Source organism: Drosophila albomicans, chromosome 2R, assembly GCF_009650485.2.
Source record: "Drosophila albomicans strain 15112-1751.03 chromosome 2R, ASM965048v2, whole genome shotgun sequence".
NCBI lineage: Eukaryota > Metazoa > Arthropoda > Insecta > Diptera > Drosophilidae > Drosophila > Drosophila albomicans.
In genome coordinates this window covers 10,351,514-10,378,312 of record NC_047631.2, presented here as the reverse complement: position 1 = coordinate 10,378,312, position 26,799 = coordinate 10,351,514, and the positions used below count along the sequence as shown (strand labels likewise).

Here is a 26,799-nt window from a genome sequence, read left to right as displayed (position 1 = left end):
TGTCGGCGTTTTTCATCTCTCGAATTTATGGATTTTTCGTAATTTCGCTTAGGGGTAAAAACAACACTCTCAATACTTTCGAGGGTAAATCCGAAAAGAAGACACAAAGAGAGAGAGAGAGTGAGTTCGAAAGAGAAAAGGAGTGGGAGTGTAAATGGCACAGCCTTGTATAAATTGTAAGCTGGAAGGCTTGCGAATTTTTTTTATGTAGACAATAAAAAAGGGCGATAAAAATTTGTAGTGTCTAAATTTTGGACTAATTTGAATTAGAAAACATAGAAAGAAATATAAATCAAAACAATGACACCAATGGGCGCTCAAAGTGTCCAAAATTAGCTATATCAAAAAAAACCCACAAAAGTTTTACTTTATCACTTTTCTTGTCTTTTTTGGCGCGCTTTTGTCGCATGTGATAGAATAAGAATGTGTGAGTGAGAGAGTAAAGCGAGCACACCGCGCACAAGAAATACTTGGATATGTACGATATGTACATGAATAATACAAAATAATTTAAGCAACAATAACATTTTGCCAAACAAAGCATAAAACACTTAAAAAGGCGTTTCGCTCGCTCGTTCTCTCACTTTGCTCACTCTCTCATACACACTCACTCGCACGCGAAGAGTCAAAGCACTTGCACTCAAAGCGATAGTTTCGCTCATCTTCTTGTTGTTGCAGCAATTGCCGTAGCTATGTGTGTGTTGGTTAGTGTGGGCGCTTGGCGCATACGCATTCGCATTCTCACGTTATAAACATCAAAATTAAGCATCCATTGGGCGCGCACTAAAAAACCAGAAATCGTATAAGAAAATGCCACACACACAAAATTCACTCAAAAATAAAACGCACTCAAAGCGCGACGCGCTCTTGCACTCAGTTGCGCTCAGTTTGCTTTGCTATCTTCTCTGACTCAAAATGAACGGCCATCATGCCTCAGCACACAAACACACACACGTATACAGCCATGCTTACGCACACAAACAAAAAGAAGCAAGCAAGAGCAACTGCTGCTGCTGCAGACTGCTGCTGTTAACGTTTTATTGCGATCTAGTGAGTGCGAGCGAGACAAATAGCTGTGAGCTCCATGTTTCTTATTGCCATCGCTGCGCCGTCGACGTCGACAGAGACATGAGAATATTGACTGCATATTTGCGTGTGAATTCGCTCGTATGTGTGTGTGTGTGTGTGTGTGTTTGTGAGAGACTAAGCGTAGGGCTTGAAATGAATTGCTGACTGGGCGACGACGGCGGCGACACTGTCTCTGCGTGGCCAAAGCTGCGGCCTCAGCCTCGCATGGCTTTTGTATTGCGCCATAAACGTTTCGCTGCTCGTAACGCCACAACGGCCGACGCGGACACAACGCCAGCCATCACGCCAGCAGCAGCAACATACACAGACCCGCACCCACTCGCAGCCCGGCATCGAGACGGCGGCATCGAAAAACATTGGAGACACAACGATCCCAGCCCCAGCTCGCTAGTCAGCTAGTGAAAACCATCCAGCAGACAGACGAACAGAAATTGAGACCCAAACTCTCCACAAAACAACAAAAAAAAAACCTCGCAGTCGCCAACAAACGCTGCGCTGCGCTTCGATACGTCGCGCTGCTGCTCGCGCCGCTGCCAACGTCGGCAGCAAAAATTACCAATTACACGAAATTTTTATACTCTTTTAAAAATTTCGTTTTATTATAATATTTATTATCGTGGCGCGCAGTAGTGTCTGCGGAACAGCGCTCGCTCAGTTTAGCTCAGTTCAGCTTCACTTGACTTGTCTCTGCCGATCTCCGATTCGATTCGATACGATACGTTACGTTGCGTTGCGTTACGATTACGTTACTCGCCTCGCATTCACACTCGCAGTCGCGTTGAGAAATTCGCGTTCGCATTCGCTCTGTTTATTATTTTGTTGCATTCTTATTGTCGTTTAACTGTTGCCGCTTATTACGGGCTTTATAGTGCGGTTTATAGTGGCACGAAGCGCTCATAAAAATCGCCGTCAGCAGCCACCAAAAAAATCATCATAAGTATATTTACCACACACAAAACTTACACACACTCGACCAACAATCAAAATAGCAATCAATCAAGCAAAACTTCACACTAAAACTCCAGTAAAAAACAGTAAAAACACTAAAAACAGTTATCGCAGATCGTTAAAAAAGTGTGTGCGTGAACTGAGAAACCGACGACAAAACTAAGATAAACAATTACAAAACTGTCACAACAAATGAGTGCATATAAAAACACAAAAATTAGACAAGAGAAATTACGAATTAAAAAGCCATTAAATTAACGCACAATTCGATAGTTCACAGTTCTGCATTCTGAATTTGATGTGTTCTGTGTTTACCTGTGTGACTTCAGCTTTATAGCATTTAAAACAAAGTAATTAAAACCAATTCTCAGTGCAACAACACAACAACCAAAAAAACACACAGACAACTTGCCACACGCACTCGAAAGGTCGTAAAAGTCGGACAGAAAAAAACAAGAGAAGAAGACGTCGTGCGCCGGGACTTTCTACTAGAGAACGCCCACGCTTCTCGAGTTGTGAATCATCGCTAAGGAAATCCAAGGCAATAAAAATACATAACGCCCCAGTTGACCCGAGCTCGCAACTCGCAACTCGCATCCCGCCAAGTGGCAAAAGAGAGGCAAGTGCCAAGTGCCGTCGAAGCTATTAAAAATCGAGCGCCTATAAATCAAGCGACGGCAGTTCAACCGCGCCTCGTGCATTTTCCGTGTAATTGATGGCCGCAGTTTAATTACTTTTACAACAAATAAACGTCGCACTCAGCACACACAACAACAACAACAAGCCAAACCACACACATACACACACACATAAGGCAGCTGCAAAGTGCAACTTTTAACAAATTTCGTTGTGAATTCAAATTGCAAAACTTTCAACAAAACGCTTCACAACAGTTTCCATGTCAGCGATAAAATTCTAGGCTAAAAAGGTAAAAAACCGTTAACAATTTTAACGTTCAAATTTCAACAAAATATCTTGCATTATTCCCTTTATCGAATTGCACAAACATTTTAAAAGGGGATGGATACGTGGCACTCTCTCTTTATACTCTCTATCATAGTCTTTCTATGCTGCTAACACTCACTCTCCAATTTTGAACTATACTAACAATTTGCAATATAAAACTAATCCACATTCTTGTGCCCCGCCTATTTCTTATAGTATTTTACTAACCTTCATTTTTGGCATTGTGCAAAACATTTTCGATGCGTTCAGAATTATTTCCACGATTGTGAATATACCAGCGACAGCGTATTCTTTGTTTTCTAGACTTGTTTGTCTAGCTTCTATATCCCGAAAAAATAAGATTTATATCGCAATCGCATATATCCATTTGGATAATGTTCTTTTTATGAGTATTTTGAAAAATATTCGAAAATATTTGCCAACATATCCCACAGAGCTTACGACTGTCAGTGTTTTGTGTTCTCTTATTTGTGAGTGCATTTTAATTTGATTAATTCGAATATAATTTATTTAGTGAGAAAACGAAATTAGTTTCGACTGAAATTGCTAGAGACATTTGATTTATATATAAAGCATTTTATATGTGAAAATAAATGATAGAGAAAATACTTTCAGTTCAGCCGAACTCATTTAGAAATACACTCAAGTATGAGTCAGTCCTTTGTCGACCTTTGATGACCTGCTGATAATTGTGAATGCCCCTCCCATAAAGGTGTTCCAAGTCAGCTGACAGTCTGAGCAATCCTGCTAGGTAAACCAGAAACTGCAAGTTTGAGGAAGGAAAGAGAAAGCAGAAGGCATCAGAGAAAGATTGTTATCTTGTTGGCCATATGCTTATCTCACTCTAACCAACTGAACAGGCAATCCTACTCAGGATCATATTGAAATGATCGAGTGAATTCGAACCAAATTTGTTAAAGGGCAAAATCAAAAAAACACACATTGAAATTATCAAAGTCTTATCCAAAACAATTCAGATAAACGAGCTGCCACATCGCCAACCAAATTGAAATTAAAATCGAAATCGAACTCGACATCAGTATCGTCATCGACATCAAATTGAGCCAAGCATCATCTGCATCCATTTAAGAATAACCCACAAAAAAAAAGAAACATCAAATTCAATCAAAAACAGACTCCAAGGCAAATTCTCGGCTAGAGAAAAATATGTGCAATGTCAAAATTTGTTTTCGATAGTATGCTGCCAAAGTACCCACAGTTTCAGCCATTTATCAGTTCGCACTTAACCTCAACCTCCCCAAATTCGTCATCAGCAGCAGTTGCCGCCGCACTTGCCGCCGCCGCCGCCTCAGCATCCAACGCCGTCTCGTCGCCTGTGATCCATCCGGGCAACAGTGCCAACAGCAGTCTCAGCAGCCACAGCGGCCATCTGCAATCCTCGTCGCTGTCGCCAAGCTCCAGTGCACTGCAACTGGGCAGCCAATTGAGCCAACAGCACTTGAGTCAATCCTCCAACTCACCGGTCTCCTCCTCATCGCCCTCATCATCCACACAACATCAACAGCAGCAGCAACAGCAACAGCAGCAACAGCAGCAGCAACAGCAATCACAGTACTCATCACTATCCGCCGCACTGCATCTGCAGCAGCAGCAGCACATCAATAAGTTAGCCGCCGCCGCAGCTGCGGTCAGCTCGCAAGGATCCGTCTCTGGCCTTGGTGGTCATCAATCCCTGGGCCACGCCCATCAGCAGTTGCTGCTAACGCCTCCATCGGCGGGCAACTCACAGACCGGCGACAGCAGTAGCTCGCCTTCACCAGCGGCCAGTTCCCCATTTGCCATACCCACCAGCAAGATGTATCCATACGTGTCAAATCACCCCACCAGCCACGGTGGCCTCTCCGGCATGCCCGGCTTCTCAGGCCTCGAAGACAAATCCTGCAGGTGAGCATCATTTTATACTCATTCATTTTCTTATTCCGAAGTTGGGACTTTTGTGATTATTTACTACAATCAAAATTAGGTGGCAAAAAGAAATTTCTTAAAATTTTCTTTCAAATCACAAAATCAAATTTTATAAAAATAAACATAAAATCATAATAAAATATAATGCTTGAAATTGACATAAAATATAAATAAATATTCTCTAAAATTTATTGAATTGAACATAATAAAATATATTGCAAGTTTAAAATCAATCAAAATCAATTTCTAATGAGAACAAGTTAAATTAATATTCAGATTTTAATCCAATTAAATCCTTGAACTTTTCCTAATACTTCTTCAAAAAATAATTGATTTTCAATTTCAAATATAACATTATAGTATGCATTGAAATAAATATTGGACGTCGAACTTCAAATAGAAAGTAATTATATTAAAAGAGACTTGATTAAATTTGAATTATAAATTCAAAGTATATAATATATGATGTTAATATAATTACGTGCCAAATAAATACGAAGAATTTAGAAATATATATATTTCAAATTAAAAGTAATTTTAATACTACCACCTAAAAAAAATTCCGATTTAAAATTCAAAAATTTAATATTACTTTAATTGCATTCCAAATTTATTCAAATTATTTAAAATAATATTTAAACTTACAATTTGAAGTAATCAAAAAATAGAAAACATCACTCGTTAGGAAAGATTTTAATTTGAAAATAATCGCTGCAAAATTTAAAAATAATACAAAAATATAAGTAGGAACCGTACTTACATCATTATTCCTTCATTCAAAGCCCAAGAATGGCCATTGGTCAACCACAAATCCATGGGCAATGTGCTCTAATTATCGTTTCGGCCATTGGCCATTCATAGAGTGGCCATTAAGGTTTTTGTCCACTGAACAAATTAGGGCAGCGCTGCGGTGTTGCTGATGTTGCCAGCTGGGCAATTTGTTCATGCTGACCACAAGATTCGCACGCACATTAACCTTCCGCTGTGGCCATATGCAAATGGCTTCAACACACACAAACACACACAAAAACTAAAAGTCGCCGCGGGCGTAACGTGTATGGAATTAGTGCGCAATTAGAGGCAACAACTACTCGTTTACAACTGTGACTTGAGTCGCGCTCTGTGTGTGGCTCATTAGCATCTTTGACTTTGACTGTATGCTAATCGTCTCTCTCTCTCTCTCTCTCTCTCTCTTTCTTTCATCAGCAGGTACACAGACACCGTGATGAACAGCTATCAGTCGATGAGCGTACCTGCCTCGGCATCCGCCAGCTTTGCCCAATTCTATCAGCATGCGGCTGCCGCCTCGGCGGTATCGGCGGCCAGCGCAGGAGCCATTGGCGTCGACTCACTGGGCAATGCCTGCACACAGCCCGCATCCGGCGTGGTGCCCGGAGCCGGAGGTGCCGGCCAAGGTATTGCGGATCTGCCGCGCTATCCCTGGATGACGCTCACAGGTGAGTGAAGAGAGCAGCAGAAGATCGAATGGTTGTTGAATGGTTTTTAATGCTGCAATGCTGAGGCTAGCACATAAAAATTACTATTAAATTCTGCATAAATCAACGCCCGGCACAGCATGAGAGCCGCATCAGCGTGAGCATGAGCAGAAGAATGGCGGGGCAGCTATTTAATTTATACCTTTATGGCCATTCGGGCGTATAAACAATAGATAAACGCGCTCGTTCTGGGCCAATTCAAAATTCATAATGAACACTTTGTGGGGCATTTCCAAGTCGTTCGATTCGCATAAGTCTTCTGCCAAATACGAACTACAAGATTGTTTCTTTTGACGGCGACAGACAGACAGACGGACAGACAGCGAAGCAGACGAATGAATAGATGAACAGCTCGCTAAAAAGTGGCAACAGTAAATAAAAAAATGAAAATAGTTGAAAAATGTTTCTTCGTTTTGTTTCGTTTCGTTTTCTTCTTTTTGGTTTTCGTTTTGTTGAAGCGGCGCGTCGATTTGTAATTTAAATAGCTTCAAGGTTGCCACACACATCCAAACACACTGGCACACACACACACACTCGCACACTCTCAGAGCTACTTAGATGTGCCCCCGCGCATATTAAAAAAAAACTGACAATCACTCAGCGTCAGATACTCGCGGCCAAAGATACAGATACATTTTTTGGGTCTCTTTTTTGTTGGCTGACTTTTTTAAGTGTTGTGTTATTTTGTCAGTGGTTTTGTGGTGCTTCAGCTGATGTCTTCTTTTTTTTTTTACTTTAGTACAAACGTAGTACAATGCGAGTATGAGAATATAGCGAAATATTCGCCCACAAATTTATGTGGGTCAGTTTAATTTACGCGAACCTCGTTCTGCCAACGTCAACGCGCATTTTGCCTTGCCCCAAGCAGCTGATTTATTTGTTCATTTATTTATCGGTCTGCACTCGATTTTCCTTATAATATTGTGCGACTTTTCCAGGGGTTGAATGCCTTATGAATAATGACAATCATCAAATAAATAGATAGCAAATTCAAATGAGTTATCAACTCTTGAAGAAACGCAGCTGATTAAGGTGCAAATGCATTGCTAAATTATAGAAACGATAATTTTAAAAATAAGAAAGCTAATAAAGCATTTTACTGCAGATCAGATAGGCTACTTTAATCTTTTGTATAATCTTTTCATATTAAATATGCAAAAGAGTGTTAGAAGCTATGGATAAAGCAGACATTCTTTTGTTAGCTTATCTTATCTTGTATTTTAATTATGTTAGATTTCATAGCTGTTTAAGTTTTAGTAGGATTGAAAATTCGCAAAAGCAGACAAACGGTATTCGGGACAATGAAGTATTTTGCATATCTCTCGCTCGCAGCACAAGAGAACGATAAACTTGTCAACGAGATCATAGACGACGACTGGCTGCGATGAAAGTAAATATGAGCATGACGCCATTATGGCAGCCAAGTGCGCGACACATTGCCGCAGTCTTCCCTCCTTACCTTCCACCAACAATGCAAGTTGCGGGAGAGAAAGAGAGAGAGGGCAAGAGAGAGAGGAGTGCTGCTCGCTTGTGGCAATGTTGTTTGGGCCAGAATCGACGCGACGTCAAGACATGTTGCCTTGCTCCCCCTGCTCCCTCACCGCCTCCTGCCTCACTGCACTGCACTCAGCTCTGGCTTTCTCTCTGTCGCTCCTGTGTTGGCCAACTGCAGCCAGACACGTCAAGACCGAGTCAGAGACTGAGTCGAAGCCAAACCCGGACACGGCAACGGCAACGGCAACAGCAACGCTTTACAGCTGAATGCTTGCCAAATGCAATTTAACTAATGAATTTTAATATTTTACGCCAAGGCGTCTGAATGAATTTTCATTTTCACATCGTTGCACCAACATTGTGGCAACAACAGCAACAACAACAATGTGTGTTTTTTGGAGGGGCTGCCAGTTCTGTGCCTGATTATGCTGATAAGAAAGCGAAGAGGTTAAGTTTTCTTAATTATGTGGAAAAGCGAAGCAAAAGCAGCAAAAACTAAGAAATGCAGCAGGAAAATTGCAATTTGTAAACGCTGCACGTGCAACAGAGAGAGATGCATATAATTGAGAGTGAGTGAGGGAGATGGAAATGGTTGCATATACATATAAATTCAGCAATCATCAATGCGACAAAGTGTATACGCTTAGTTACTATATAACATTAACCCTAAAGCCGCGACTCTTCCCAGCGAATTTCTACATATTAGAGATTGTCTCTCAGTCCATCCGTCTGTCTGTCTGTCCCTCTGTCTGACTGTCTGCTCGTCTGTCCCATAAAATGCCAACAGCGACAGGGGCAAAATGCACAGAAATTTGTGTATTTTAATTAAAAACGCGCCGGAGCTAGAAACCGAGAAGCTTCATCTGCTTATTAATTAGGCGTCGCTTTGTCGCAGTCACAGTCGCAGTCGCAGCCATCGTTGTGGTCGTGGTCCACTTTGCTCCACTCTGTGTTCCAACTGTGGGCACTGGTCATTGGCCACTTTGTTGGTGGTCTCGTCTGAGCCTTGGAATTGAAGTTGAAGTCACAGTCAGAGTTGGAGTTGGAATTGTAACTGCAGTCGCTTCGCTCTTTTTTATGCATGGCGCTGACAACTAAGTCGCAAACGACTTGATTGAGTGGTTTGCACAAAGAAGCGCACAGAGACAAAGACAGCATCAAAGATAGAGACAGAGATAGCGAGCGAGCATTGAGTGAATGTTGAGGGTTATGCAAGCAGACATCAGTAAAAAAAAGAATGTCAATTAGCTGCTTGAGGAATGCAAAAATGGAAAGGAAATTAACCAAGTAATGTGTCATCCATGTGTAGTTAGCGTTCTTCCATCATGCTCAAGGCTAACTCCTTTATGGCCTGCACATTAAAAATTACAAAAAAAAAGTATTTATAAAAAACTAACGTTATTCTTTTCGCTTTCAGATTGGATGGGAAGTCCCTTTGAGCGTGTCGTTTGTGGCGATTTCAATGGTAAGTACCATTAAAGAACCCTTGAAGTTAATCACTCGAATGGCATTGGACAAATGGAAAATGGGAAATGGGTTATCCGGCAAATATGAAATTATGAAATGTGGCCAGACGTTTTTCATCATTTTTTTTTTACGCTGAAATGTCCTTGAACAGCATTTACCTGCTGCGACTTTCGCCAGCAGCTGAACCCTTGACATTCGTCACATGGCTCGCTCCTGCTGACTCTGGACTCGGACCTGTCATAAATTCTGCCTACAATTCATATTCTCTCCTTTCTTTGATTTGAGTCCTGTGACTTTTGGCTATCCGGCCAAAGACAATGGCCAACATCCGGCACAACTGGCAAGCCAGCCAACAATCAATTCGTGAAAGTTGCTTGGCAGCAAATCAAACTGAAATTTCGAGTCCATATGGCATGCGAGTCAAGTGTCGGGCAAGATCGTAAATCACTTTGATAGACTACCCGGCGCTCTCAGCGTATTTCAATTGCATGCAAAGCCCCCCTCAACAAAAATGTATCTGTATCTGTTTCTGTATCTATGTGTGCTGCCCATAACAAGCAAATGGCCGAAATGGAATTAAGCACGTAGCCAAATGCTCACTCGAGGCGCCAAATTTGTTGACCATAATCGTGAGTCGAGCTCAATTCGATTCGCTTTGCTTCGCTTCGCTTCACTTCGATTCGATTTGATTCCGATTGATCAATTCGATTGTCAGCTTTTGATCGCGAATCGTGGATCGTGTATCGTTCTCGTTTGTTATTATTGTTGTTGTCATCGTCGTTAAATTGCTTTTACGAGCGTTTTATGATCTATTTACGATTTTACGGATGGTCTTGCGCCTCGCATAACGATGGTCATCATTCCACTTCGACTACTGACTAGCGATCACCACCGCAACGATCGCTGTTTTATATGCCCGATAATGGCGTGTTGCTTATGCTCCCACCGATTGTTTCCAAACTCATTCTCTGCCCCAATGCTGACTGTTGACTGTTGACTGCTATGCAATTTCCCCCTTAATTACTTAGTTCAACGATTCATTGTCCATAAAAATGTAAGTAACTTAAGACCGTAGAACACACAGTGAACAACACAGAGCCATCAACAAACACGGGTAGCACCAGACAGAGCAACAGCTCCTCACGATCGCGCACAATGGGAATGGGAATGGGAATGGGAGTCATAAAAAGATTAACGACTGCGTTCGCCATTCGATTCGGTTAATGGGCGACACGTAACAATTTTGTTGCCTCGATTGCTTCAATTAGTTGAAATTAGTGTAACACTGCACTACACAAACAGTAAACAGCAAACCAAACCCGAAAACTATTTCAAATACTCATTTCGCGAATGCCAACCTATATTCGCAGCTGCCCTAAAAAAAATAATGACAAAAAACACATTTTTCTCAATATATATTAACTTAAAACAATCATTTCATAAAATGAATTGAAATATTTAAAAAAAAATAGAAAGTCTTCTCTTTTATTTTTTTGATAATTGAATTGGTAACATAATATTGGAACTTAACATTTTTAAATGTGATTTCAACTATTTAAACTAAATCAAATAAATAGATATCCCTAAATTTTTAAAATTAAATTTATAGATAATATATTTTAGCAACTTCTTAAATACATTTTTCTAAACGAATATTTACTTCTGTTAAAAAAGCATTTAATAAACTGTATTTAAATTTCAATTTAAATAATACATTACATTCATATGTATGTATATTCCAACAACTTTAAACCACTGTGCGACAATCGTAAATACTGCTGCTGCTGCTGTTTGTTGTTGTATGCTCTGGACGTCAACAGTTTCGCCCAGTGGTGCCATTAATTGGAATTAAATGCGCCTTAGACACATTCGACTTATGGCTTGGGCAGACGCCCACATTGCGCATACGCACCGTGTAGCCAAGCTCCTCTCACACACTCGGTGCTGATTGCAGCCCCTAGTCGTCTGTTGGCTGTGCCATGTAATTGCGAGCCGTTTAATTGGCGCTGCACAAACAAATCTGACCAGCTTCAGTTTGGCCCTTGGCTGGAATTGGAGTCGCCCCCGAAGTGAGTCGGAGTTAGGCTCTCATGAAAGTTGAGGGCCAAAGCCCCCGTTGCTTTTGGCTCTGTGTACGTGCCATGACTGTGATTTTTGCTTCACAGATCGTTTGACATGCGAGTTGGCAAAACTCTGCAACCACAGCTTCGCAGAGATCGTTGTGTTTGCTTTGTAAATAAATCATGCCACATCGAAGAGTTAGTTGGAGTCATTTTGCGCAATTTACAACACTCAGAGTCGCTGTTTGACAAGCAATTAACTCGCTGTTCTTGCATTCTCTAATTGAAATGGCAATCGTGTCGTAAATATGTAGAGTACAACGAGCTCAGACAGACAGAAATAAAATAAAATCAATTGACAAATATTCGAAAATTATTAAAGAAATAGTTTTAGCTACTTGCTTGCCTCAAATAGTTTTCACCTCACATCAATCAATTGTCAATATTATAGACTGGAATGCAAATTACTTGATCTTAATTAAACTTGTTACAAACACATTCCTCAGATCATATTAAAAGCTGATGTTCAATAGAATATGTCTGTTTCACTTAGTCAACCATCTCGTCTATCTTCAAACCTTGTTAATAGTTCGTTCTGTGCTGAACTTCGACCTTCAAGCATCAGACACTTTTGTTGATTCATTTGGGTTTGGCTTTTCACCTTCGTGGCAGCGATAGCGCTCGAATAGCGATGCGCTAAACAATAATATTCATTATTTTTATTAATTTAACATGCCATTATCATAACTCATGATAAGCGATCGAAGCATTGAATTAAACTGACAACAGTCACAATTCCATTTTTAGTCTATCTCAATCCGCGTCTCAGTTTCTCAGTTGCAGTCACAATGAGTTCGATTCAATTTCCAATTCAATTTCAATATCAATTTCAATTACTGTCGATCGCATGCACAATGTCATTGACAGCAGACGCGTCTCCGGGTCTGCAGCAGATGCAGTCTCGGATCTAGTTGGCGCAGCAGATAAACGCGGCCTCTGCGACCCCGGCAACCACTTAACGCCCAGTCCGGGTCGCCATCTCCCTCTCACTCTCTATCTGCTATCTCTCTCTCCGGTCTGTGCGGACGCTGCAAGGGTTAATTTATGAGGCGCGATAAGCGAATTCCATTTCGTTTTGGTTTTGTTTAATTTCCGATTTTCTGTTGTTATTTTCTTGTATTTACATTTGACTACCTCGCGCTCTCTCTATCTCTCTCTTTCTCTGCATTGCTATCTCCCTCTAGCTTGCCCCGTTGAGGGCGTGTCGTGGTGGAGAGCGGGGCGGGGTAAATGTGCGACACCGTGTTATCGGCACGTTTCGTGGCATATAGACTCTTTTTTTTTTTGTTGCCTTCTCCACGGCAACGGAAAATTCGAAATGACACGTTTGCGAGTTGCGATTGCAACACCAACGGGAATGATACCCCGTCCCCCTTGCCTGTGTCGCATCCGAGCCGAGCGGAGTTTTTAACTACCCTGTGTGTGGCTGTTAATCTGCGGTTTTAATGCCCAACTGGCGCAAATTGGCGAAAGGGTTTCGAACGCAGAACGCAGTGCACGGCTCGACAACAATTTTTCTCCCTCTCTCTCTTTTTTTGTGCGTCTCTCTATCTGTGAGTCTCTGCCTGAGGGGTCAAAGTGGCAGACAGACTGACTGGCGGGAGACTGGCGCTATACTCCATGCTCAATTCCAGCCCCATCGCCATGACAGACATGTAAATTTTGCAGACGAAATCAAATTAAAAGCGCACACGTTTCGCAGACAATCGTTCGCCCCTCTTTTGCTGCCTCTCTTTCTCACAACTCTCAGTAAAGTTTATTCCTTTTGCCGTGCCACAAAATCCTACACGTGAACTTTTGCGTTTTCATTAATTTTAATTTAGCAAAATTCGCATTTAACTTTTATTTCAACTTAGTTGTATTTAAGCAAATTGTTGTTAATGTCGTTCTCGTTGTTTTAGTTTCCATTTTGTGTGTTTGTGTTGAGCCGTTTTTCACGCCTCGCGTGCTACGCTGCATTTCCCAGTCATTTTCCGCATTCCGCACTCTGCGTGACTGTCTCCATTTCGTTTGTGGCTTTGTTTCTCTTCTTATTGTTGGTGTTGTTTTTGTTGTTGTTGTTGCTGTCATTAATTAGTGCAAGTAGTCGTTAATATTAATTTCATTGCGGAATTATACACGGCGGTTAATGCACTCTGCAATTGTTTTAGTTATACTACATATATTTAACATTAATCTGAAAAGATAAACTTTTATTATGTGTGCCCGAGCTGCGATTACGCCCATTATTCGCATTATCGTCATCGTTATCGTTAGCTATATGAGCCATTATACCTATTGTATTGTATGGTTGGATATATATGCGCATATGAACATTAATGAAAGAGCTCTTAATGGATTATTATAGTAGTAACTAATTGATCACAGCAGACGGCAAGCAGCGTATTCTCGCATTTAATAAGTGTGGCCACTTGAGAAAGCCATTTTAATTGGATCTTATTAAAAATTTGAAGAATTTTCTGAAGCTCATTCAATAAACAAAATCAAAGCAAATGACTTGCGACAGTAACAATAAAAACTTTTGCTTCCAACTAAATGATTTGTAAAATGTATTATTCTAATAATATTCATAAAATTGTTGCCAAGTAAACGATTTTTTTATTTAAAATTTAAAGAATTTTTTCAAACTCTTTAATAAACAAAATCATTGCAGAGGATTTGCGATAGAATTTATTGAATTGCTGTCAAATGAAAGATTTTTAAAGATTTAAAAATCTGTTTTGTATTTAATTATAATATACCGAAAAAAACGTTTGCTTGCAAGGGAAGTTAAATGAAAAACTATTTCTAAACGAAAAATATTATATAACTTATTTCAAGTATTTTTTTTTTTTTTCAAATTAAGTGCAGACAAATCGCTTCCAAGTCAAAGTTTTTTTCATTTAATCTTATTAAATGTATTAGAAATATTTTAAAATTCATACAAATAACATCGAAGAAACTATCTTTTATTTTTCTGCGTCACAAACTGGTTCGTTTAACCGGTTTATTCTTCATTGTTTATTCTTTTATTTTGTTTGTAATTGAAACTCGTTATTCCCATTTATTCTCACACACTTTCAATGGTGAAAATCTTTTGTCACTGCCAAGAACTGCTGCAACTTTCTTCTCGTCTTTAATGAAGCCATTCACATTATTTTTGACAGCACTGTCATAAATTAAATGCAGGATGTGAGCTTAAGGATCAGAGCACACAAAACCTGTCGCAGACACCATTTTATTAAATGGCTGCCCAACAATGGAATGAATGCAACATTCGGAATAGTCATTAATCAAATTGTGTCAGCTATAGAAAATGAGAAAATGGTTAAATTATCCAGACTGGAGTTCCAGCGTTGCTTGTGGTCTGCGGTTGAAGTCGAAGTCGGAGTCAAAGTCGAAGTCAAAATCAACTAGGCAACCAATCAGCCAGCTATCAATTGAGTGTATGTGTGCTTGTGTGGGTGAGTGTGCCTCAGGAGCACACAGGACCACACCTTAAACCCAATGTTAGACAGGAAAGACGCTGGCAATATGAAATTACGAGTATTGTGTGCGCCGCGGGAAGTCAGACCCTGAATATTGAAATTTCTATGCGGAGAGTGGAGAGTGGGGAATAAGAATGGGAATGGGAATGAGAATGGAGGCTAAGCATGAGTTATGTGCACGGCTAGGTAAATATAGAACCCGCAGCAAATGCGTCGATCGATCGATGCTTTTTATACGAATTTAAATGTCACGTTTGCCTAGTGACTCGACTCGATTTGACTCGACTACGACTCCGACTGTGTTGTGTCTCGCTCTCTCATGGAATGGCATTTTAATACGTCATCGTTTCGAAGCGAGGCCCACGCAACTTAAATTATGGCCGACATCTGCTCAAGTTGCTCGACGAAATAGAAATTCGAAATTCGTGTTTGTTTTTACCAAATGCCAAATGGAAGCAAACGACTGTTGACTCTCGATTTGAGACTCTCTTCACTGGAGGAGGAGGAGGGGTTAGAGTGTGTGTGTGTGTGTGTGCAGTGAGCGTATAACGCATTGGGGAAACAACAACTCGACAATCGAGTCTCAGTGCTCAGCTCTCAGTTCTCACTTGGCGCAATTTATATGTGTTTTCAATAAAAGTCGATATAATGTTGCCAAGGTTCATAGAACGCACCAAATGAACTTGGCAACACCAACAACAACGACAACGACAATGAAGGCAATCAATTTCAATTCAGTTTCTTCGCCTTTGCCGAAAGCCAATGAGGCGTCTAAAAGGGCAAGACGAGGCCAATTGCAGTTTTGATGCTGAACCTTTTTCTGCTTCTGTTTCTGTTTCTGCTTTTGGTTTTTCTCTTTTCTTTTTTCTGATTCTCATTGTAGCCAGACAAAAGCGCCAAAAAGTGTTGATGACCCGACCCGACCAAGCACACACACAACCAAATACACACACACAATCACACACGCACACAAAGAGCAAGACCACTTCATTGTCATCATTGAATTGCCGTTGAATTGTCGCGTCGATTCGCAGCGATTTTAATCGCAACTGGCGCGCATTAAACGCCTTTCATTTGCAATTAAATTGAGGCAAAAACACACACACAAACACACACAATCACACACAAATTCGCACACTCAACGAGTGATAGAGAGAGGGAAGGGGAACTGCGGTCAGTTTGGCGACGCGTGCCCCGGAAGCTGTGGCCAAAACGACGACAGCTGTCAAGCGCAGGCAAAAATCTTGCGGATTACCAATTCTAGACGCCTAATGCCATTTATAGGCCATCGTTACAAATGTTCCAGCTGCCCGAATCGCATCCGCTTGCCACTAACCCCACCTTCCCACATTCGCTCTCTCTCTCTCTGTCTGTTGCCTGCCCCAAATTAGTTCGCACTCCTCACTCCCTTTCATTCTCTCCTTCTCACTCTTCCAACGCCGCAACAAATTTATCGAAACTTTCAGAGCAACGTCGAGTCGCCCTCTGATTTTGCTTTGCCTCCTTCTTTCCTTTTTTCTTTTGCTCTTTCTCTGCGTTTTCTTCCGTTTTCCCTTTTAACTTCTGGCCATATATTTTTCACATTTATGGCGGGTATTTTGTCTTATCACACCCTCGTGTTTGCAGTGCGTGCAAAAAATTCCGACCTCGTCCTCGGCCACGTCTGTAACTCTCCTGCCTCCCACTCCCACTCCCCCTTGCTTCTTGTCCTGGCAGCGTCTGTGGCTCATTGCTGGCACTGAAAACATGAGACTCGCAACTAAATGGGAATGTGGTTGTGAGTGGGCATGTGGGTGGTGCCGGAGGCAGCCAAGCCACCCACGAGATTAAAAATGCCATAAAGACAGTAAGGGTGAATGGCTCTAATGGCTGCCATTGCGCTGCTCCTCTTGTTCTTGCTGCTGTTGTTGCCGTTTCTGTTGTCGTTATGCGTTGTTATCCTCTCTCTCTTTCACACTCTTGCTGTTGCCATGTTACTTCACTCACACACTCGCATACACACTGAAACACGTATTAGTGGCATTTTTCGGGCAATATTAGAAGCCGGAAAACAGCAGCAGCCCAACGAAGTGGAGGCATAGGTGATCATATCTGTATCATCGTGTAATGATAGTCCACCAACATATGCAGACAATTGCGATACTACGAAACACAACAGATAAATAGCAGACGAGATTTAGGTCCTCATAAAGCACATACATAAATAAAGTACATACTGCCATAGAACTCTCCAGTAATAAGATTTGCGATAGCATGATTTATTTATTTGGATATTTCAATATGATGAAAAGATTTTTTAAATATTAAATTTAATTTGCCACAATTTTAAATTTAATAACATAGTTGCATTATATTTTTATATAATATATTACAAATTATTATATACCTGTAGCTTGTTCTAATTTGTATTCTATTTTATACTACTACTGAACTAAATTGCTTCAAATTAAGAAAAAAGAAGAATTTAAAATCAATCAACAAAAGATTTAAAATGTAATAATATAGTTAAATATTATTATTAAATAAAATAAATTAATTAATACAGCTTTGTATATATTAGATTTTGTATAGATTTAGATTTTTAACATAATGAGATATCACTGTATAGAATTTTGATAGCTAGATGCGACTGTACAAAAAAAGAAAGTAGGTTTATTTTAGAATCAAATAAATGAACAAACAAAAATTTAAACTCAAAAGTAAAGTCAACGCAATCTGTTATTTGTTTAGTATTCTTTTCTTTATTTTAGTAATTTTAACATTCTAAAGCAAGCTAGTTAAAAAGAGCATTATTCTTAAATTTAGTATCTTAACTTCTTCTAATTTTTGAGTCAGTCTTACCATAAGCCCTGCTGCGAGTTCATAATCAACTAAAGAGGCTACCAGCAATTCTTTTCATATTCAAATTCCCTAACAACTACTTCCCTTTCGATAACTGCCCAAATACAAAGTTCAATTACCATTTCTGGACTCCATTTTGATGAACCAAACATTCTATAAAGAAAACTTCAATGGCACCCTTTACATTTAATGCTACACTTAATTCAAAGTGTACTTGGCTGAAATTAGACTGCAATGTCTTTGTCTCGACTAAATTTTCAATTTAATTTGTGTTTACATTAACTTAAGCTCTGCCCCTAATCCTAATCCCTTTCTACTGCCGCAATATCATGCTCAAAAAGAGCTCAAAGTGCCAGTTGAATGGGGCAAAAGCAACTGTAACAGGGAGCAATTCCAATAATGGCGCGAAATATTTGATGAGAATATATTAATCCCCCGAGGAACGAAAAACGAGGAACAAGGAACCGGCGCATAGTGCTGGAAAATATTTGCGGAAAAGCGGCAAAATCCAAATGCCGAACACACAGAACAGCAAGCAAAAAGATAGCGACGCCCTGCCATATATTTTCCAAGATTAAGCACACAATTAGCAATTTATGCTGCTGCCGTTGCTGTTGCTGTTGCTGGCACTTTGTTGGAATTGGGGCTGGAGTTGGAAATCGAGTGTGGGAGAGGGAAAGAGCGAGAGAGGGGGGCGTGGTTGGGCAGATAGCATTGCTAACGCAAAACAACAACATTGGCAACGCATTGCACATAAATTGCACAAAAAGCATCCCCGTCTCTGCGCCGCCTGTCGTTGCCAGGTTGTGCCAGGCACATCTTATAGCAATCACCCCTCGAACAGGCAGAAGAACAGCACAGTACCCCACAGCACACCTCCGCATCCTCCCTCTCTAGCTCTGTTTGTATCCTGGCGCAGTGAAAACAAAATGCCGCGCGCGTCTGATTAAATTTAAATAAATTTAATAAACATAAATTATTTGCAGTAGCTCTTTGCTACTGCCTCCTTCCCCTTCATTCTCATGTCATCCCCCAACACCCTCAACGCTTGTGCTTGGCAATTTAATGGCGGCGCTTAGCTACCTGCCCAGCACCACCAAAAACACATCCTTGCGTCGTCTGGCTTGAGTCCTCGCAGTCTGCTAAAAGCCGCACAAAAGGCGCCAGATGTTACCCAGAAGCGAGAACAACAACAACAACGACAACAACAAATGCCGGCAACTTGTCAGCCAGACTCGTAGCGGCTTTTCTTTGAAAGTTTAATTAGTCCTGGCGCGATGCTGCCTAGCTGCCAATGCCTCGCATTTGCATGTTTTGGATGTGAACGGATATGGATGTTCCCCAGGGAAGCCATTTTGTGTCGTGCATTCCACCAAAAGAACACTGCAATTTGCGCTAAATGCGCAAAAGATCGTCCCCACAACTCGACAAAACAATGCTAGAACACAGAGCACACACAGAGTTAGAGCACGAGGGAGCCAACTTGGAGCCATCTTGGAACCAAGGCGAATTGTTGAGGCATTCATATTTGTTTTTCTTTTCTTTTTTTTTTTGTCTGAACATTGTTCATTTTGTGCTTGTTGTCTAGTTGTGAGCATGTTAAATGCCTGCTGTTTGTTTATATATCTTTCAACATGCCATCCGGGAAGTTCGTTTCGAAATACTTATAAACAAATCAGCATAAAACATACGATAACCCGCCGCAGATACATTGCAGAGTGAAATTTCCAAAAAAAAAAGAAGAAAAAAACGAGAGAAAGGGAAGTAAAGGAAAGTGCAGACAAGTCCAAGTGAGAGACTAACATTCACAATGGTGGAAAACCCTTAACCACAAACAACATATTCTAACAATATCGTAGAAGACTCAAAAGGCGCCAGCTCAGCAAAATTTATATTCATAGGCGGCATGCCAAAGAAACTCTTCAAAAGTTAATTCCATAAACACACTTACTTTAAAACATTTTTCAATATTTTTCAATATTTTTCAAGTTTATTCAGACCAAATAAATCAGCAAACTTATGGGTAGACCCTAAACAAAATTAAGTAAAATGCAAAAGCAAATCACCCATAATTTATTTGAACTATTGTATCTCAACTTAAATCATCAGAGAGTAGAATCATTTTTAAATGATAAAAATGTAAATAATTCGAAATTACGAAAATTATGTAATTGAGCAAACCAAATTAGAAAGTTACTTAAATTAAATTTCCTCGAACTTGTCTATAAAATCAAATCATAAACAATCACTGAAGTTTAGGAATATTGCTATAATTAAAATGAAATAAATCATGTGTTTTAATTAAGACCAGAAAGCTTATTCACTAGAATGAAGTGTTACTAATTGCGCTTTCAATTGAAATATCGATGCAATCATCTCTGTAAATAATTATTGGAAAATTGTATTTCCCAGAGTCAATAGCATCATCTAGTAATTGTGTGAGTTATTTGCCTGGCAACACATGAGCACAGAAAAAAATTTCAACTTTGCCAAAAAGACAACAATTGGGCAATTATCGGGAATCCAGCTGCAAGGCGACAACGAAATCCAAATTTATGTGCGCCCAAACATGCAAATGCTTTGAATTAATTACAACAAGCAGAGCAAGCCACAAAGCAACAAAAGTAATAATGAAAAAATAAACAACAGTTAAAGCGACTTTAACACAATGAACAATGTTTCAAAGTTTGTGTCAAATGATATGTAAATTTGTTTATTATTTATCGAAACAAATAGCAAAAAAACGAAAATAATAGAAACAAAATGTTTGTTTATTGTACAACAATTTTGTGTCGCTCGATAAACAAACGAAACAGTTGATGTCGCCGTCCCCACGGACAACACTTTCAAATGCACAAGCAGACAAACAAACTCATAGATACATATACACATTTATGTGTGTGTATATAGATACAGATACTATTAGTAGTTACACAGAGGAACAACAACACTTTCAGCCATATGAAAACTATGACGCTTTTTTGTGTATGGCAAGCCTCGCTATTCCGTCGGTCTGTCTGCCCAGTCTACTCAAGTATCTGTGTGTTATTGTGTGTGTGTGTGTGTATCTTTATTGTACGCTTTGAATTGTTTTTATGATTTTAATGTCATCATAAGTTTCAGTCAGCTTTTTGTTCATATATGATTGAGGCTTGTTTATACGCGTCGCTGTTTATTGAACAATTACGTTTATTATTATGAATATTTTTAATTGTTAATTGTTAATTGTTAATGTCATTGTTATATAGTAGAACGACCCATTCAGAATGCTGACAGCGTCGTCTTGGGATACCTCTCCATACAAATTTTACCGCCTCTCTCTCCCTCTGTCTCTGCCAGTCTCTGCACCTTGGCCAATTGCTGTTTGGCCAACGCCAAGGCGTCTGGAATCGTTGCGTCTGTTTTGGCCACATTTGTTTACTCGCCGCATATTGGTTATTGGGTATTTGCCATTGGGCTGTGAACTGTGGCGCAGTGGGGCGCTGCATACATGTTAGTACTATAAGTCATTTCAGACGCCCCACTGGACCATGAATCACACATGGCACAACGTTTCGGTTGCTGTTCGGGCCAAGAACAGACGCGTCGTCAGTCAATTGCAACGGCAGTTTATGGTGCGCTAATTGATTTTTAATTGGAAAAATGAAAATTGATTTTGCACGGAATTGTGCAATGAACCGGTTTGTGAATCGAGCGGTTTAACTTGATTTCTAGTTACCACTAATTAAATGCACAATAAATTCGTTGCATTTTATCTGCGAAACGGGGATGTAACTCAGTCGAAGACACTGATTAAATGAAAATCAATTGCAAATTGATTTCAAAATTGCCAGAGAAGCGTGAGAAACACATATTGAGGAAATGCAACGATTTCAATAATTGCATAATGTAAATTTCATTATTATTGAAATCATTTCACATTAATAACAACTGTTGCAATTGCAATAACTATTGAATAAGAGAAGCAATAAATTTACAGCAAAATATATTTTAGTAGAGATCATTGACCCACAGATTTTCTCTAATAATACATATTACTACGCATCCTACTTTAGTTATACGCTTAAACTAAATGCTCTGGCGGGCACTCAATTCGATCGTTCAACTGCATTGAGTGCATTCGAGGGAGACGGTGACGTGTCGTCCATTGACGGCCATTACAGAAATCTGCCATCGAATAGAATGAAAAATCAATAAGTCTCGCACATTTCCAAGAGATTCACAGCTCAACGTTTGCTTGCCATTTGGCTCAAAGCATTTCGGTCTCTCTCTCACTCTCTGAAATTCCGGTTTCGCTTGACTTGCTCACCTCTGCGCCGACTCACCACACAGCACTCACCACCAAAACGGCAATGGCAACGGCGGCGTCGACGTCGACAGCGGACTCTCCCGAGTTTTGAGAGTTTTTTCGTCGTTGCCATGACAACGCTCCCGCTCCGTGCGTGTGAGAGTGAGTGAGTGCGATTGCGATTGAGAGACGAGTGTGAGTATGTCTACCTGTCGGACACAGTTTGCTGCGGCGGCCATATTGGATTCCAGCACTCCTGTGTGCGCAGTGTGGCTATCTCGCTTGCTCTCGTGCACTGTCATTGCGAGGCTCGTAAATCTCTTTTAGGGGCGCGTGTGTCCTGGGAGTCGTGATTTATGGGACGAATTGTAGCTGCTCATTGTAGCGTGTAAATAATTTAGATTAGTTTGGCATTTCTGGGTCCTGTCTGCTGCAGCTCCATTCCTTGCTGGGGGTTGATTAGAATTCAAGTCGTTGCGTCGTGGACAAAAGTTCCTCCACTCGAGAAACTTGAATGTTTTTTATGTCAATTTGTTGCCATACTATATGTATGTATGTACTACAAACAATCGAGCGATGCTACATAGACGATAAAATAATCGTTATATCATAAAAACTATTTAGCGAACAAAGTAACTAGAAGTTGTATCTGCTAAAAAGTTTGAAGAGCCGTAAAAAATAGCCGACGATGATTTACAACTGCAATGGAAATGCATTTAAATGCACCTTTCAAAATATTACGCAAAAATTGGTCCCTTGTTTTGTTGTCGGCAACTTGCAACTTGTCAAACCATAAAAAATGTACCTTTACCATCGAGAAAAAGTGGCAAACAGAAAAAAAAACGAAAGGTACTGTCATAAAACAGCGAGTGGGAAAAGTGAGGTCCGCCTTGTTTGGGTCTGCACAATTTGCAGATAGCAAAATTTTTGATTTCCGAAACATAAACACGAAGCGCATTCCCATTTCAACTAAGCGACACCGTCGCGCAAAAAATTTGCACAGGTAGCGTTGAAAATTGCTAAAAAAAAGAAAGAAGCGCACAAAAATATGAGAAATGAAAACAACAAAAAGTGAGACAGAAATGCACACCCCAGCGGGTGCTGCTGCTGCTGTTGATTTTGCTGCTGTCGGCCGCTGCTTCACCCTTTACATGCCGTGCAATCGCTATAGAAATCGGAATCAGTGTCCGGCCAGCCGGCGGTAGACCCCCAGGGAGCTGATGTCCTGCCGCGATTCGCCTCGCACTGTGTGGCGCTGTTTGCTCAACTTGCTTTTGGCTGTTGTTGTTGACGTCAGAGCGTTCGCCCGGTTAGACGGCAACTGTTTGTTTTGCTCATAATTTGCAACAGACATTTGGCATAGAGAGTGCATTCACATTCGCATTTGTACTCCCCCTTCCTTTTGTCAGCACCCTTTTTTGAGATTCACTTGGAGTTGTTGCTGTGCTCCTGGTTGGCGCACAATTAAACAATTGCCATGCCAGCAAAATTATTGTTGATGCTGTTGTCTCTGGTTAATGGCAGAACACAAATCAAGCGCCTTAACGCACACTCGGGTGGCTCCACAAAGATGCCGATGCCGATGCAGTCGATTCACATGTGTCGAGGCCATAAGGCGAGCCAAAAATTTCCATTTCTGTCTGTCTGACAGCATCTTCACAGCTCGTTAAGAGTTGCCAAAAACGGAACAACAACAACACGAAAAAAACTCTCCAATCTGTATGCGTGACAATCGTGACTAATGTCGGTATTCTTTCTCGTTTTTTTCGCAGGCCCCAATGGATGTCCGCGTCGTCGCGGTCGACAGACTTACACCCGCTTCCAGACACTGGAGCTGGAGAAGGAGTTCCACTTCAACCATTATTTGACGCGACGGCGGCGCATTGAAATCGCGCACGCACTATGTTTAACCGAACGCCAGATCAAGATCTGGTTCCAGAATCGACGCATGAAATTGAAGAAGGAACTGCGTGCGGTTAAAGAGATCAACGAGCAGGTAAGTTAAGGGGACTCCATCAATCCCATTTGCATATCGGATCGATTTGCATCTCAAATTATAAATTTAAAAAAAAACTTTTATTTGAACACTTTCTTAATGTGCCTTTCCTTTGTTTCGTTATCTCTAACGCTACAGGCGCGACGTGATCGTGAGGAGCAGGAGAAAATGAAGGCCCAGGAGACGATGAAATCCGCCCAGCAGAACAAGCAAGTGCAGCAGCAACAGCAGCAGCAGCAACAGCAACAACAGCAACAACAACAGCAGCAACAGCAGCACCAACAGCAGCAGCAACAACAACAGGATCATCATTCGATCATTGCACACAATCCGGGCCATTTGCATCACTCCGTTGTCGGTCAGAATGATCTCAAGCTTGGCCTGGGCATGGGAGCCGGTGTCGGCGTTGGCATTGGCTCCGGCATTGGCCCTGGGCTGGGCGCTGGTCTTGGTGGAAACCTGGGCATGATGAGTGCTCTCGATAAGAGCAATCATGATCTGCTCAAGGCGGTCAGTAAGGTCAATTCCTAAATTACCCAGTGGAAGCGTCCCTTAGCTATCATAATAATCATCACCGTCGCCATCGTCATCACCATCAAAAAATAAACAAATCACACAAAAATACAACCAGAACAACGCCACCACCAACCACCATCCACCAACCACCGTCGTCGTCGTAAACGTAAACGTAAACGTTATCGTAATCGCAAGCGCAATTGTAATCGTAATCGCAATTGCAATTGTAATCGTCATCGTCATCGTCGTCGCTTGATGCCTTGAGTTTGGCGTTTTTTCGTCTCTTCTGTGTAATGCAAAAAACAAAGCAAAACAAAACAAAAACAAAACAAAAGTTGATAACTTAAATACGTAAAGTTTTACATAGTAAATAGTTGTTTAAGTCTATTTCTAACATACACACACACACACACACACACATGCAAGATCAATAACTGTGCACAGTGGAACACAAGCGATTTGTTTGATCGAATTGTCGAACTGCAAGGCTTTAATTAACTTTATATTCTCATTCACTTAACTTTTCTTTAAGTTTTCCCCATTGCATTTCGATATTGAGCTAGAGTCTATTTGATAGACTCCACATTTGCCCCACTGTGCACAGCATAATAAATGATAAATAATGAATCTCTTGATCTACACACACACATACATATACATATAGAGAGTATAGCTATAATTGCTTAAGTAGTGCTATCGAGAGCCAAAATAGCTGAGTGGAAATAAGCGATATTTGATAGTCAAATAGTCGAAGAATAGTCAGATAGTCAGAGATAAACCCCGTGACTTTGCACACGCCCAGTGACAAATGGCAACGGAGTAAAATTGAAAAACAATTGAAACACAGAAAACTATTTGCGACTGCTGTAGGATTACTTACTTATATAGTATATATAGTATGAGTAGTATGGTATAGATACACGTTTAACTATGTTTACGATTATTATGGATATATATATATATACAAATATATACAGATATGATACCCATCTTATACTTATAGAGATATAGATCGTACATTGTACTCACATATTTATTGGAAATTTTTGTTTATGTTTTCAATCTCGAAAAAACTCTTCCAATGTTTTTGTTTACGATATATTGTGTTGTATGTTTTGCTGTCATTTGTTGTATGCCAATGCTTTTGAAATTTTTGCTTAGACGAATTATAAATTACAATAGTTCCGTCAATGCCATATTAATATTAACTTTAATACCAATTAAATGTAAATGCAAAAAAAAAACGAAAAAAGCGCAAAAAAATAAATAAATAATTGAAAAGAAAAAACCGAAAACATTTCCCTAATTAAAAGTTTAAGTGTAATGTAATATGAATATTGAATGGTATGCAACATACCCAAAAGCATAATCACGATTTCAAATACGTAATAATAATAATAATCTACAAATAATAATGATAACAACAATAACGTAAATGCAAACAGTTACAAAACAAAGGTCGTTTTGCCAGTGACTAAATTAAAAAGAAAGAATGGAAAAAAGAGGAATCCGCATTTGAGTGTGGATGAGGTGTTAATTGCTACAAAAATTGTAAACTGCGAAATACGTATTAGTTTAAGGTTGCAACAACAACAACAACAACAAACAACAAATAAAAACAAAAGCTGTTAAAATTACAACAGACAAGATAATAGAATAATGAATAAAGTAAAGAGATGAGTAACGACAAGAACCCCATATACGTAGAGTTTTATCTTCCCAAAATCGAAAGGATAAGAAAAAAAAAATGAAAAAAAGAAAATCAAATCAAATTTACATACTTAGCGTAAACAATGAGAGATGAGAATAACAAGTTGATTTAAACTAATGAACATAAAATAAAGTACATATATTTATTTATTATAAATGTAAATCGAAGCAAAGCAAAACTTACACACGCATATTTACAACTACAAAAGAAAAAAATTAAGTAAAAATCAAAATGAGAAAATACAAACGTAAACGATTAACGACAAATATATTGAATATTAAGCATATACAACTATGAAATTTTACAAATATTTATATATATATGTATATGTACGTGTATATGTATATATATAAATATGCATATGTGTATGTAGGTAACATTAAAAACAGAATCTCACATTTTGCTGTCTTTTGTCTGTCTCCAGTTGAAAATCGTCCTTGTTTCGAAGTAATATTTTTAATCGTCCCCTCATTG

General features: G+C 39.9%; 1 protein-coding gene across 1 annotated transcript; it reads left to right on the top strand.

Annotated features, from left to right (window-relative positions):
* The first annotated feature begins 1,303 nt into the window (after positions 1-1,303).
* LOC117575226 (homeobox protein abdominal-A) lies at positions 1,304-26,216 on the top strand. The gene is made up of 6 exons (XM_034259354.2): positions 1,304-2,965; positions 3,981-4,908; positions 6,136-6,386; positions 9,337-9,384; positions 23,875-24,098; positions 24,237-26,216. The coding sequence occupies exons 2-6, from the start codon at positions 4,178-4,180 to the stop codon at positions 24,627-24,629; spliced, it is 1,647 nt and encodes a 548-aa protein (XP_034115245.1). The 5' UTR covers positions 1,304-2,965; positions 3,981-4,177; the 3' UTR covers positions 24,630-26,216.
* The last annotated feature ends 583 nt before the right edge of the window (positions 26,217-26,799 follow it).